This window comes from Xyrauchen texanus, chromosome 29, assembly GCF_025860055.1.
Source record: "Xyrauchen texanus isolate HMW12.3.18 chromosome 29, RBS_HiC_50CHRs, whole genome shotgun sequence".
In the NCBI taxonomy this organism is placed as follows: domain Eukaryota; kingdom Metazoa; phylum Chordata; class Actinopteri; order Cypriniformes; family Catostomidae; genus Xyrauchen; species Xyrauchen texanus.
This window is the reverse complement of record NC_068304.1, coordinates 29,016,285-29,029,309: the sequence shown is the minus strand read 5'-3', so window position 1 is coordinate 29,029,309 and position 13,025 is coordinate 29,016,285. Positions and strand designations below refer to the sequence as shown.

Genomic DNA, 13,025 nt, shown 5'->3' with positions numbered 1-13,025 from the left:
TTCTTACTGTTGTTCTAATGTTGATGAATCTGGATTACAGCTGTAGATTTAAGTAGGGATGGTGGGGACATGTCCCTATCAACTTTCAGAAAAGGAAAAATGTCTTGACCAACATTTGGGAAATATTTGCATTTTTAACTAATATTTCATATTTTGTGCACACAATGTAAAGCAGGGGTCGGCAAACTTTTTGAAATGGAGTGCCATTTTTTATTTTCCTGGACAATGGCTGTTTACTTTTGAGGTTTCATTTATATTTTGAATAGTTTTCGATTTTTGAATCACACGATGTGGGTTTATGTTTTCTCTTTTAATCGTTTAATGTACAGTACAGTATGGTTTAAGGAGGTTGTACCTGTATGCTGAGTTGGAAATCTCAAGGATTAATAGTGGTGTTTTCCTTATTACGTCACGTGTTGTTCTGAAAGCAAAAATAAACAAATGAAACACAGAATGCAGGCTGTCATCCACGCAGCCTAACTGAAGCAAAGCGGGTGCGTTTACTAGCGCGATTAACCAAATGTGCTGCCGGCTTGTGATGTGCGAAAGGTTTGCACACGCTGCATGAGTCTGTTGGGTATACTGCAGTCTTGTCATATTTTTACTTTTTGTTTAGCCTCATGAAAACATGCTGCATGATCATGAGGAAGGATTACATCAAGATGTAGATTGGAATGCAAGAGCAGAGTATATATAAATAAAAGTCTACTCCTTTCTCGCTGTTGCTGGTGTGCCAGTGATTACCCCTCATGTGCCAATGCTGGCATGGTGCCATGGGTTGCTGACCCCTGGTGTATAGCATACATTTAGCCAATACATGTTTATTTTGTACATTGAAGAAGAACATCAGGGTAGATAGGAAAAGCATGTTTGTGTATAAAATACAGAAAGTAATATGTAACCTTTGTGATCAAAATAGTGCTAGTAAAAACAGGATCATATTTAATATGGTGGGGCAGAAGATTAGAAAATGAGACTTGTTTTATAAGGAAATATTGTACAGTAGCTATAGACACTATACTTTCTCTCACGCTTAATATTTACATTTTGAATAATTTTCTCCTTGCATTATGTCCCTACCAACTTTCAAAGAAAACCTACGCCCTTGGATTATTTATAAAGATTAAACTGTGTCTAAATTATTTGAATGCACAAAGTAAGATTTGTGAAAGCGTAAATCAAATTGGAAGCATAAACATTTTTGCATGTGCAAAGAAAATTTTGTAAATGTCTAAATCAAGTTGCAAGCAAAAAGAAATATAGATATATTTGCTTTTTATGTTTGCATAAGTGTAATTCATGTGTTGTGAATCTGTAACTTCAAATGAACAATGTCAATTTGATCTGTATTCTTCTGACTTCCTTTTTTCCCCACTTATACTATTGACAATGTTTTTGCTCCTGATCATGTCCAAAATCAATGCAAACCTGCAATCTGCGAAATGCAAGCAAAGAAATGATATCATGAAAAGCACCATAGATTGACCTATTGCAATAATCTATTGCAAAAGTGTAATTGACTTATGTTTAGAAATAATAGATGGACATGTTTCAGTCTTCCCTTTTTTTGTGGTAACACTTTTTAAAAAGTTTTGCATGCATGAGGGGAAAGCAGGTCTACCTGCTTCTTGTAACCAATCAAATGAGGTTTTTGTTGACCAGTTTACTCTGACCTGATTGGTTTAATTATGTGAAAGACAGCTTCTTCATATGGCTCAATGTTGTTCCTACAGGGATATCTCTACTCTCTTAAATATTAAACTTAAATATTAGTACACAGTCTTTTTGTGTATGTGTGTAAAGTTCAGCCGACAGCCATCATTTATTAATATAAATATGAATCTCAATCTGGTGTTCAAATGTTTCTTCTGGTTGCTGTTAATAATTTTAATTATATGTTTTAATTACTTTTAATTATTATTGGCATGGCATTTGGATGGATGAATGGAATTAGCTGGTATCATTGAACTCATGAAATAGTAAAGTAAATCATATAAAACTAAACTCTCTGAACAATAGAAATCAACAGAAAATAGTTTTGACTCTTTCTGCCAATTCTGTGTAATTTTGTTTTTGTGTTTTACACTTAATAAAATAATTTGTATTATTTTTTAAATATAATATTTAAGAGAGGAGAGATACCCAGGGGAACTAGGCTATTGGGTCCTTAATACCATGTAACATGACAGGAATGGCAGCTGGAGGAGTTTATGGTGCCCCCCTTGGGTAAGATGGTGCCCCCCTAGGGTAAGATGGTGCCTTACACATACCATGTAATATGCGTATAGAGAGCAGCAGTACTGCGAATGTCTCCCTATGCAATCTAAAGGTGCACAAGCTGAGCAGGCACATCAAAGATCATTTTTATGCAGAACCCCAGAATCCTAGAGCTATAATAAGCTTAATTTTTGCTACTCTGAAATAAGACTTATTGTAGGGTCACTTAAGTATTAATACACACACACACACACGTGTTTTGCACAAATACTGTACTTGCACCGTTGGTGAATGAATGCCTTAGTAGTTAAACACTTCTTCACTTCTTTAAGAGTTTGTATGTATAATGTTTGAATTGATCCACAATGAACTATATTATTCATCTTATAAACAACATGAATATGTCTGATTTTCATCCAATATTTATTTTGACCCACACTACTTCTGTTCAGGTGTTCAACTGGACACTCTTCACTAACAGGATCATGGCCACAGTTGGCGTTCCTGTTACAGGCAGTGAGGATGTTATTGTGTATGCCCCTAACTACTTTAAGAGGCTCAACCCTGTTCTTGCCAAGTACACTAAGAGGTAGTTCGCACAACCACTTCAGTTATACAATATTTAGCTCTGTTAGCTGCTCTAAGATCTGCTACTAAAATAATGGCTATAGAACACCACCATTCTAGTCATACTATTTTGTCAAACGGAATATGCATATCCTGTGAAGTATGCATATTTTCAGCATGCATGGGATACTTTATTTGCCAAACTGTCCAGTATACAGTATAGCAGAACACACTGTATGAGAGGCTGTATTCCATACGAAATAAACTTAAACAAAATTATAAGTGTGCTTGGTGCATACAGCAAACATAATTTAATGCACAGTAAGCAGCACATTAGCCTTCCAAACAAAGCTGTTGACTTAAGTTGGAGCCGTGGTGCAGTGGTAGATTGTGTACGTGCGACACAAAGTCACAAGTTTTGACTGTCTTTCTAATAAAAGTGTTAAGAGGCAGTACATTTCATATGATGCAGTATGAATACTTCTGTGATTATGCATATAGGGACATTCAGAACTACATGGTGTGGCGCTTCATTATGAATCTGGTGGTCGGTCTGAGCAGGCCATACAGGGAGACCAGAAAAGCCTTCAGAAAGGTGAGGACCAAGGAAATTCAATTCAAACTGCGAATTGCCTTTGCTTGTGTTTTTACACATTTCGACTATTGCTCCTACTTATCTCAGGCTATCTATGGGACCACCTCTGAAGCAGCGGTTTGGAGGCAGTGTGCCATCTACGTCAACAACAACATGGAAAATGCTGTGGGGAGATTGTACGTGGAGGAAGCCTTTGCCGGAGATAGCAAAGAAATGGTGAGATTTAATGCAATTTTCACTGGGTATTTTAAACATTGAATATTAATATCATAATATCACATATCAGTTTATACTGAAAAATATAATGTATAATAAAAATACCTGCTGTGTGGGTCTTATGTATTAGTCTGTGGTCATGTGCACTTTTCATGGTTTCTGGAGTGCTTGTACAATCCTCTCTCTGGACTGTGTGGGTTGACTTGAGTCGTGTCCATTTCCTCGTATGTATGTACGAACAGCTGAGCATTGCAACAGGACACCTGTCATAAAACACACTCTCTAACACTCCATCATTCACTGGACTCTCCCGGCCTCATGCCCACCACATGTACATGGCAACACCCTGCACAGTGTGTGCGTCTATGTCTGATATTGTAGATATACATTTTCCACAATGTTATGTATGAAACTACATAACATCATCTTAATTGTTGAATTCCCTCAATGTCCTAAATTTTCAACCAGATCAGTTTTGTAAATGGAATAGTTAATCTAAAATAAAAATTATATTATTATTCACTCTATATTATTCATGTTGTTCCAAACCATATGCCATAACTTTTCCCGTGGAACGCAAAAGGAGAATTTTTGAAGAATGTTCCAAAATATCTTTTACATATGATTGTCAGGAAGATTATAAGTGAATAAGGGCTTAAAATGTGTCTGTTCCTCTCATAAAGCAGTCGTATGGCATAAGACTTGGAATATAGTGTATGGGTTACATGGAGAACTTTCATGGTTATTTGTTTGTCCTTTTTGGACCTTGAACTGTTGTTTGTAGAAGACCTGTGTGAAGATATCTTAAATTGTTTTTCATGGATAAACATTTTTTTTTTGTAACAACACAAGAGTAAATATTGTCTGGATTTTATGGGTGAACTATTCCATTAATAATTGATCATTGAGTCTATGTCCTTTTTTCCATATGTGTGTAATCATTCCATGCATGTGCTGATGCGCACATTGGTAAATGTCAGCATGTTTGATGACGTTGGTGTTTTTTTGGCACATAGTTAATGGCAGGCCTTAGCATTTGTGTGTGTGTGTGTGTGTGTGTCCATGATCAGGTGACATCTGCAAAGACTCAACCACAGATTGTTACTCACAGCATCCATTTTGTACCAGTGCGTTTGAGGTCACCAGGATAACATTACAGATATGCACAAAAAATATCTGCCAATAATTGGTCTATTCCCCATCCACTGCTGTCTATCTGTCCACCAGTCTATTAAGACGTCATGACTTATTATAGCAATGTTCTGTGAGCAATCAGTGGTCTCTCAGAATCTGTCAGACTGTTTAATAAATGAAAGAACAAGATTTCTTATAAGTTCCAGTCAAAACAACCCTGTGTACAGTGTGAAAATGTATTACACAGAGCTGATTTTTCCATATCTGTATCTATGTCAGACATGAATAGGATACCCTATTATAGAAAATGATGTTCAGGTAAAAGACCACAAAAAGTAAATTTCATGTTTTATTTAACAATTTAGAGAAATATGAGGCAAAAAAATTTAAAAATTCTTATAAAGATAAGACCCTCCACTAAACCCCTCTAAGTATTTTCACAATCTTGGCCTGCATCCTATAGCTGCCTGTCCAAACAGCATGAAAGCTTGGGCTTGTGTTAAAGTCCTAGAAGGCATTCACATTTAATATAAATAATAAGCTTTTGAAGTGTTTGTTTTTGAAGGGATCTTTTTAAAGCTATCTTAAATGAGAATGTGATAATCAATAATTTTCTGTTAATAACTGTATCTGTTAAATTGTATTTGTATATCCACTTGTACATGCTTTAGATTTGATCAACCAATGTCCCAATTAACCAACACTAACAATTTAGTGCTAATATATGAACTATTTGTTAATCTTATAAATCATAAACACAACCTAATAAACAATTCTTAATTCAGTCCTTATTAGTCTTTAACTTCTGTGTACTTTCCTTAAAAATACTAATAATTTGATAAAAATATACTTATTGTGTATGTGCATATTGTTACATTACTTACATTAAAACAACACACATTTACATGATAAGTAAATTGCATCAAACTCTTTTTCTTTTATGTATGTCCATAGTAGTTAAAAACACCTAATATAAAGTGGGACCAATAAATGATGTGTGTGAATTGAATGTCCTTGGGGAAATGTCTCATGGTGTCCTCCTTTGTAATTGGTTCAGATGGATGAGATGATCGCTAACATCAGAGAGGTGTTTGTAAGTAACCTGGATGATCTAGCTTGGATGGACGCTGAAACTAAGAAAGCTGCAGAGGAGAAAGTGAGGCTTATTTTCAATTCAATTTCTAAACTTTAAGGCAATCGATACTATAATATCACTGCTGATCTAAAGAAAAGCCATGACTTGAAATTATTCCATATGGAACAAGGGCATCAATATGTTTAAGGCCTTTGAGGTTTTGGCAGAGACATGGCAAAGAGTAACTTTGAACCAAAGAGAGATCTTTGACGTGTGTAGCTGTAATTTTACATCGTGAGGAAAGAGTGTTATAGCCATCCAGAACCATGAAATTTAAAAGCCATATTACATTTTTGTTTTAATCTTCCTCATTCAGGCACGAGCAATCCGAGAAAGAATTGGTTTTTCAGAAAACATCATGAATGACACATACCTAGACCAGGAATACCAAGATGTGAGTGGCTGCCAAACGAAGGGTTGACTGTGCATGGGAGGAGTATATTTTTCAGAAAATTTTAGACTCCTTTGAATAATTTAAAACAACTGAAGTGTTTATCTTAACTTTACTATGTTGTGCATAGTATGTCTAACTTTTCATTGTTCCTATTACTAGTTAAGCTATAATGGAGACGAATACTTTGAGAACATTCTGAAGAATTTGGAATTTGGTCAGAAGAAACGGCTGAAAAAATTAAGAGTAAACGTGAACAAACAAGAGTAAGAAATATATCTTCATTGTTTATTTTTTTATGTATGTTATATAAATTTATTACTTGATTTGCATTTTCTGCAAGAAATACCAGTACTTACAATGAGGCAAAAGAATAATGCTGATACTTTAGATAGGTTTAGGTTTTAGGCTTTGATTCTGTGTAAATGAAATTATGCATCAGGGCCACTTTGCCATGACACTCAGCGCATGTCTTGAGAATCAACACATAATGTGATGCAAGAAAGAAGAGACCAATTAAGTACACAAATAGATTTAATAAAGAAAATTTGAATTCAGTATTCAGTATGCAAATGTTATGATAGTGTAATCACTGCTGGTTAGATTTTGAAATGTAAGTAAATGGGAGATTTACAAACATCTGTCGAAAATGTCCTAAAAAGTTTTAATAAAATGGAAAAAAAAAAAACAGACAGCACACCAAAGGCTGAAATTATCTACAAAACAAAGTTAAGTGTATTGGGCTTATGGTTAAAGATGTGAATCAAACCCTAACCAGAATGTTTGAGTAATATAAATATATTACCGTAACAATGCTCAATATTTACATTAATTAAAAAAAATATTTAAGACCTTTTTTTAAGATTTACAAATTTAGGTATGTATGACAAATTTCAATCAAACTGAATTGAGCTATCTTTAAATAATGTACGTAATATTATGAATTCGGAATAAATGTGAAGTACTTATTTACTTATTTAACAAAACTCATTAGTTTTAAACAATTTAGTATGAAAAATGGCTAAGCAAATACATTTGCTGTGACATTAAATTAACTAATTTTGTATTTATCAAAGTTAACCAGATTTAAATAAAAATGTCAACAATTTGTTTAAATCCATTGCTGGTAATCATTTGAGCACTGGAACTAAAATACTTTGTCTAAAATAGCATTGCAAATGCTCCAATTTAGTAACTGCCATAAACCCCTTACTAATAAAGATCCTTCATTAAATATTAAATTGATATGCATCTTTAATTCAAGGTGGATCACAGGAGCTGCTGTGGTCAATGCATTCTACTCATCAAGCAGAAACCAAATAGGTACTACTAAATCGCAAACTTACACATAAAGCATAGCAATTATTGATTGCCAGAGCAATCAATTAATTATTTCTATACTTAAATGCTCTGCTCTCTCTCTCAGTATTTCCTGCAGGTATTCTTCAGCCTCCATTCTTTGGGAAAGGTCAGCCCTGGTCTCTGAACTATGGAGGTATTGGCATGGTCATCGGACATGAGATCACGCATGGCTTTGATGACAATGGTATAAGACCAGAGACTGCAATTCTTTATGTTTCTTTATGACACTTCACCTTCCATGTGCTTGACATTGCCATTTCTATTCTTGTTCAGGCCGTAATTTTGACAAAGACGGTGACCTCAAAGACTGGTGGACTCCATCTTCGACTCAGAAGTTTCATGAGCTTTCGAAATGCATTGTGGACCAGTATGGAAACTTCTCTTGGGACTTGGCAAATGGACAAAATGTATTCCACCAATGTTTTCAATAACTGTGTAATCCAACCATGACTATTTTTATATTACACTTACTGCATTACCCCTATAGAGAATAGTAAACTGTAATATGATGGTCGCTTTATAGCACATGATGAGTTTTTTTATTTATCATGGCAAATAATTTCCAGTGTGAAAATGTTGTTTATCATGTTTGGTACATGATATTCATGCATCAGTCAAGGGCTCCTTTCTGAGAGTTGTAGACAATAATATGGGCTTAATTGTCCACAAATTGTTTTCCTGGAACTAGAGTAAGCAATAATGTTCTGGAGATGTGAGAGACATCTAAATTACTGTCTTCTTTTCCATCCCTGCCGTTTCTTTTTCTCTCTCGTCTGTCCTTTGTGTGAACAGCTAAATGGGAATAATACCCTTGGGGAGAACATTGCTGACAACGGAGGTATTCGCCAGTCTTATCAAGTAAGAACAGGGCATCTTACACTTTATTGTGGCTGTCTTGATAGCCCTCTGTACTGCCAAAAGAATTGGTTTAGTTCACCAAAAAATTAAAAACAAGTTGTTAAAATTCATATCCTGTTTTTTCCTCTTCTGCTAAACACAAAGGGGGGATTTTTAAAGGGCACCTATTATGGCATTTAAAATGTTCCTAATATTGTTTTGGGAGTCCCCAACAACAGTTTTACATGCATGCAATGACAAAAAACACTTTTGTTGTCTTATAAAATGCATTTATGTTTACCTGTTTTGCTCACCGACTCCCAAATGATTCGTTCAACGACTCATTTTTCCAAACCCCTCCTTTGCGTGACACTAATCTGCGGTGATTGGTCAGATGACCAAGTCAGTTGTGATTGGTATACTCTGTGCAGAGATTGTCGGAAACGGAACGCCCATCACCGCTTTGTAGTAAAAAAATCTAAATCAGAGAAGGAATTTGAGTTGATTTATGTTAGTGATCATATCCCAAAGTTCGGTGGTAAACACCCAATCAGTTATTGTTTGCATTAGCCCAACGCATAAACATCTTGATAAAGCACTGCATTACTAGCCTACAAGTTATTGCTCTATTCTATATGACAACTCCAATAACATCGACAAACATTTCACATATTTCCAAAAAATTGACATTGGAGACCTAGAAGCTGCGCTGAGCGTAACTTACACAACACACACAAATACTTATTAAGCATGCTAAAAAAACACATAAAAGCAACAATTTTTAATAATACTTACAGGTTGTGATTCGGAGGAGGAAGCTGATCCAAATAAACTTGGTACTGAACCTTCCTTAGCAGCTCGCGAATCCACACTTGAAAGCATTCATGTTCGTAAAGAAATCGTCATTAAAATGACGCGAACACAGCACAAGGTTTGGGCTATACTTGTGTGGTATAGTTGTAAATATAAACTCTAGCCACTGATTCTTCACATGCTCGTCCCTGGGCAGTGAAAAAAAGGTCTCTTTTGATATGCACTTCAGAACACAGCGTCTTGTTGTAGACATGATGTTTTCAAGTTTTCCCTGGTGTCTCTTGGCGTGCAATGAGTGGAGCGGCCAATTTGATAATTTTTAGTCTTGACATCACAACGAAAAGGAAAATGACTCATTGGAAAAACGATTAATTAAATTGACTCAGAGTCGACTCCTACTTTTGAGAGACAATAACTTTTTTTACGGTGAACTTTCATATATAAAACTTTGCAGGATGTTTTTGTTCACTTAAATCTATGTTACACACTACATGAAAGCTAATTTTCTAAATTCCATAATAGGTGCCCTTTAAGCAGTACTTTTCTGTACAACCCCCATAAAAAAGAATGATAAAATGTCATACAATTTATCTGCAGTATTCAAAGTTATCAGAAGATAAACAATAGCTTTGTGTGAGGAATTTAAGTAATTCTTCACTTGCTATGTTTCCATCCAACTTTTTTATGCAAATTTTTAATTTGCACTTAAGAAAACCTGAATGAAAATGCTTGATATGCGATTAAACTCGATTAAAAGTTATGTGCTAAATGTGTTTAATTCGATTAAAGGTTTATTTGCTAAATGTGATTGTTTGCAAAAGTTATGACGTGCTTACCAATTGTGCACTTGAAATGTGTGATGGGATTCTCATTGGTTTGAATGGTCTGTGCAATAGCTTGATGTGTCTGGTCCAACGAAAGATCAGATCTTTGAAAATAGACCTTTCCATTCATAATTATGTAACCCACAGCTGGTCATTAAAAGCAAGTTCTCACAATCTATCAAAACAGTTATGAGCATGAGCGTTCCCAGGTATATGGAAGCTGGTGGCTCAATCCTTGTTATAAGAGAATACGACACTCATTCTGTGCTGTCTCCTGGCAGCACTGAATAAAGTTATGTACAATTTATCCAATACCACATACAACACTACCTAAAGCAAGAAGGGCATTCAGCTGCTCCATCATGAAAAGGCGGGCTCCCTCAAGATAATGCGCATGACATAGTGGATGGAAATATACAATAATTTGCATTTGATTTAGTCAAATTTTTTGAAACTGTGTAAGTGATAAATGTCCACAGTTGCATTACACATTATTATAATATGGCTTTAGAAAACTTAGAATGTTGTACACAAGTCAGATGGTGTATTTTGCCCTTTTTGGGCCTTTAGAGATGTGGTCACTATGAACAGTTTTTTAGTTGGAAATAGCTTAATGATGATTCTTCAAAATTCTCCTTTTATGTTCTACTGATAAAATAAATGCAAATGGGCTTAGAACATGAGGATGTGTAAATAATGCAAGAATTTTAATATAAGGGAAAGCTATTCCTCTGATACATCTTTATAGTGATGATAGACTTTCATATGCTGAGCAGAAAGGTCAGCTCTGTTTGTTCCGCTGTGGATAGATTTCTGTCAGACTGTGATGACAGAGGGAATCAGCTTAATAGTTTAGTCTTGCAGAAAAGCTGAAGGGGACAAAATGGCTCATTGACTGTATGGTTTAGTGTGTTTAATGCTAGGCCATACTGCACCATCAAATATAGGCAATCAGTATGCAATCATAAATCAGTGACTGATTCACAGGTCACATGTGATTCAAATTTTCTTCAGAGAACATTTGGCTGTGAGATGATACTTCATGTCTGATGTTAATTTTTATTTAGAAATAATGAACATACTTTATTTCCAGTAACCTCTTCCCATGATTTGTCATTATCGCTGCTGTGTTATCACTTTTATAGGCCTACCAGCACTATGTGAAGAAACATGGAAAGGAAACCCCTCTGCCTGGAATTGACCTCAATCACGAGCAACTATTTTTCCTTAACTTTGCACAGGTATAACTTCAGAATATATGGGATCCACCTGTAATTAGGGAACAGGAATGTATCCGTGAAGCTTCTTGAACATTCTTATTTTTGTTTTTTAAGGTTTGGTGTGGAACACATAGGCCTGAACATGCTGTCAACTCAATCAAAACCGACGTCCACAGTCCAGGGAAGTTCAGGTATGTCCACCTTCATTCCCTCACAATGATAAACTTTGGTTTTCATACCTTCAGACTGTTAACCATCATATTACAACTTGATCTCTACTTTGCCATTTCTCATTGTACAGAGTCCTTGGATCATTACAGAACTTCCCAGAATTTGCCAAAGCCTTCCAGTGCCAGAAACATGACAACATGTTGCCAGAGAAGATTTGCCGGGTGTGGTGATCACTCTTGCTACTGAAGATGAGGGTTTTATTGAGGGCCTGTGGTCTCTCTGTTGACTCTTAGACCGCTATGGCAGTAAACTAGGGTCCCTACGCTAAACTCCACCAGTGCAATTGCGCCATTTATGGAGAGGGGGAGCTATATCGATACACTCCTACAAGCGACAGCCAATTTATTTGATTTTAGTTAGTGCAATCATTTCTCAATCCATGGCTCTTACTGTTTGTATACATTGTCAAATCTAAAGTGACATCTATGTAGAGATACTGTTAATTTTTGTATCCTTTTTGTTAATATCAAGTAAAACTGTGAAATGGCAATATCAGTAGCATTCTGTATAGGCCTATAAAAAATTTTGTTTTGCAATACCAGTATACATCCACTGCTTGCACCACCGCTGGTCAACCATAATTGATTTTGTATTACACAACCAGGATATGCCAAGAATTGTATGTATAGTACTACAGGAGTTAATAGATATTTTAGTGAATTACACTCTGTAATAATTTTGTCTGGAAACAAGAAAATTATCTCATTTGTATTTAGCACAGTGAAAATTAAAATATGTAGATTTATTTGTAATTTGTGTCAATTGATTTTCCATTGAGCATTTCATAATATCACAAAATATTAATGGACACATCCGGAATATAAAAATAACTTTAACATTTCCAGCAATTCAGAAACTGAATGTTTGATCTGAATCTCTCAAACATGTCTCATGACATCAGAAGCACAGGAGTTATGAAGTGCAAATGAGTCTGCTTATATTACTTGAATATTTTGAATCAAGTGTATTTGTGTGATGGTCTACATTTGTTTGCTTTGTTTTCCCATTGTATATGCTGGCCTTGACATTTGCTTGTATGAACAGGTGTAGATGCAAAAATAATATGCAGCCTGTTCGCCATTTTTGACTTAAAGCCTTAAAAATTAGCTATTGATTTTGTCGTATGAAGAACAAGGCTAAGCGATTCATACTGAAATCAATCCATGCGCACAATAAATATTAATGCCAAAGATTTTTACACTTACCCTTGCTCTGTGATTTTATGTTAATCTAGAAAATATGATACGATAGTTTAAGAACTGCTGGTCCAAACATACCCTTCACAACATCATAAGCAAGTATTAAAGCAACTCTTTTCTTTTACCACATTTATGAAAATTTAAAGGATTATACTTGTGATATTGTTAGTGATCAGGTAACTATGTATTTACATGAGCTGTACAAGTTTTTTCCCCAAGGGCATTGAGAAATTGTAAGCTAAAACATGCACTTAAAAAAAAAAAAAAAAAAAACACAAATAAAA

General features: G+C 35.1%; 1 protein-coding gene across 3 annotated transcripts in view; it reads left to right on the top strand.

The window, feature by feature from the left end:
- Positions 1-13,025, top strand: part of LOC127622828 (neprilysin-like) — a 94,680-nt gene extending 81,655 nt beyond the window's left edge. For all 3 annotated transcript variants that reach the window (XM_052096929.1, XM_052096931.1, XM_052096930.1), the window contains exons 11-23: positions 2,670-2,806; positions 3,286-3,379; positions 3,467-3,595; positions 5,787-5,885; positions 6,181-6,258; positions 6,418-6,521; positions 7,520-7,578; positions 7,682-7,801; positions 7,891-8,024; positions 8,410-8,475; positions 11,237-11,332; positions 11,426-11,502; positions 11,613-13,025. In XM_052096929.1, the coding sequence (XP_051952889.1) occupies positions 2,670-2,806; positions 3,286-3,379; positions 3,467-3,595; positions 5,787-5,885; positions 6,181-6,258; positions 6,418-6,521; positions 7,520-7,578; positions 7,682-7,801; positions 7,891-8,024; positions 8,410-8,475; positions 11,237-11,332; positions 11,426-11,502; positions 11,613-11,712 (1,293 nt within the window). In that variant the 3' untranslated portion in view covers positions 11,713-13,025. The remainder of the gene's footprint in view (positions 1-2,669; positions 2,807-3,285; positions 3,380-3,466; positions 3,596-5,786; positions 5,886-6,180; positions 6,259-6,417; positions 6,522-7,519; positions 7,579-7,681; positions 7,802-7,890; positions 8,025-8,409; positions 8,476-11,236; positions 11,333-11,425; positions 11,503-11,612) is intronic.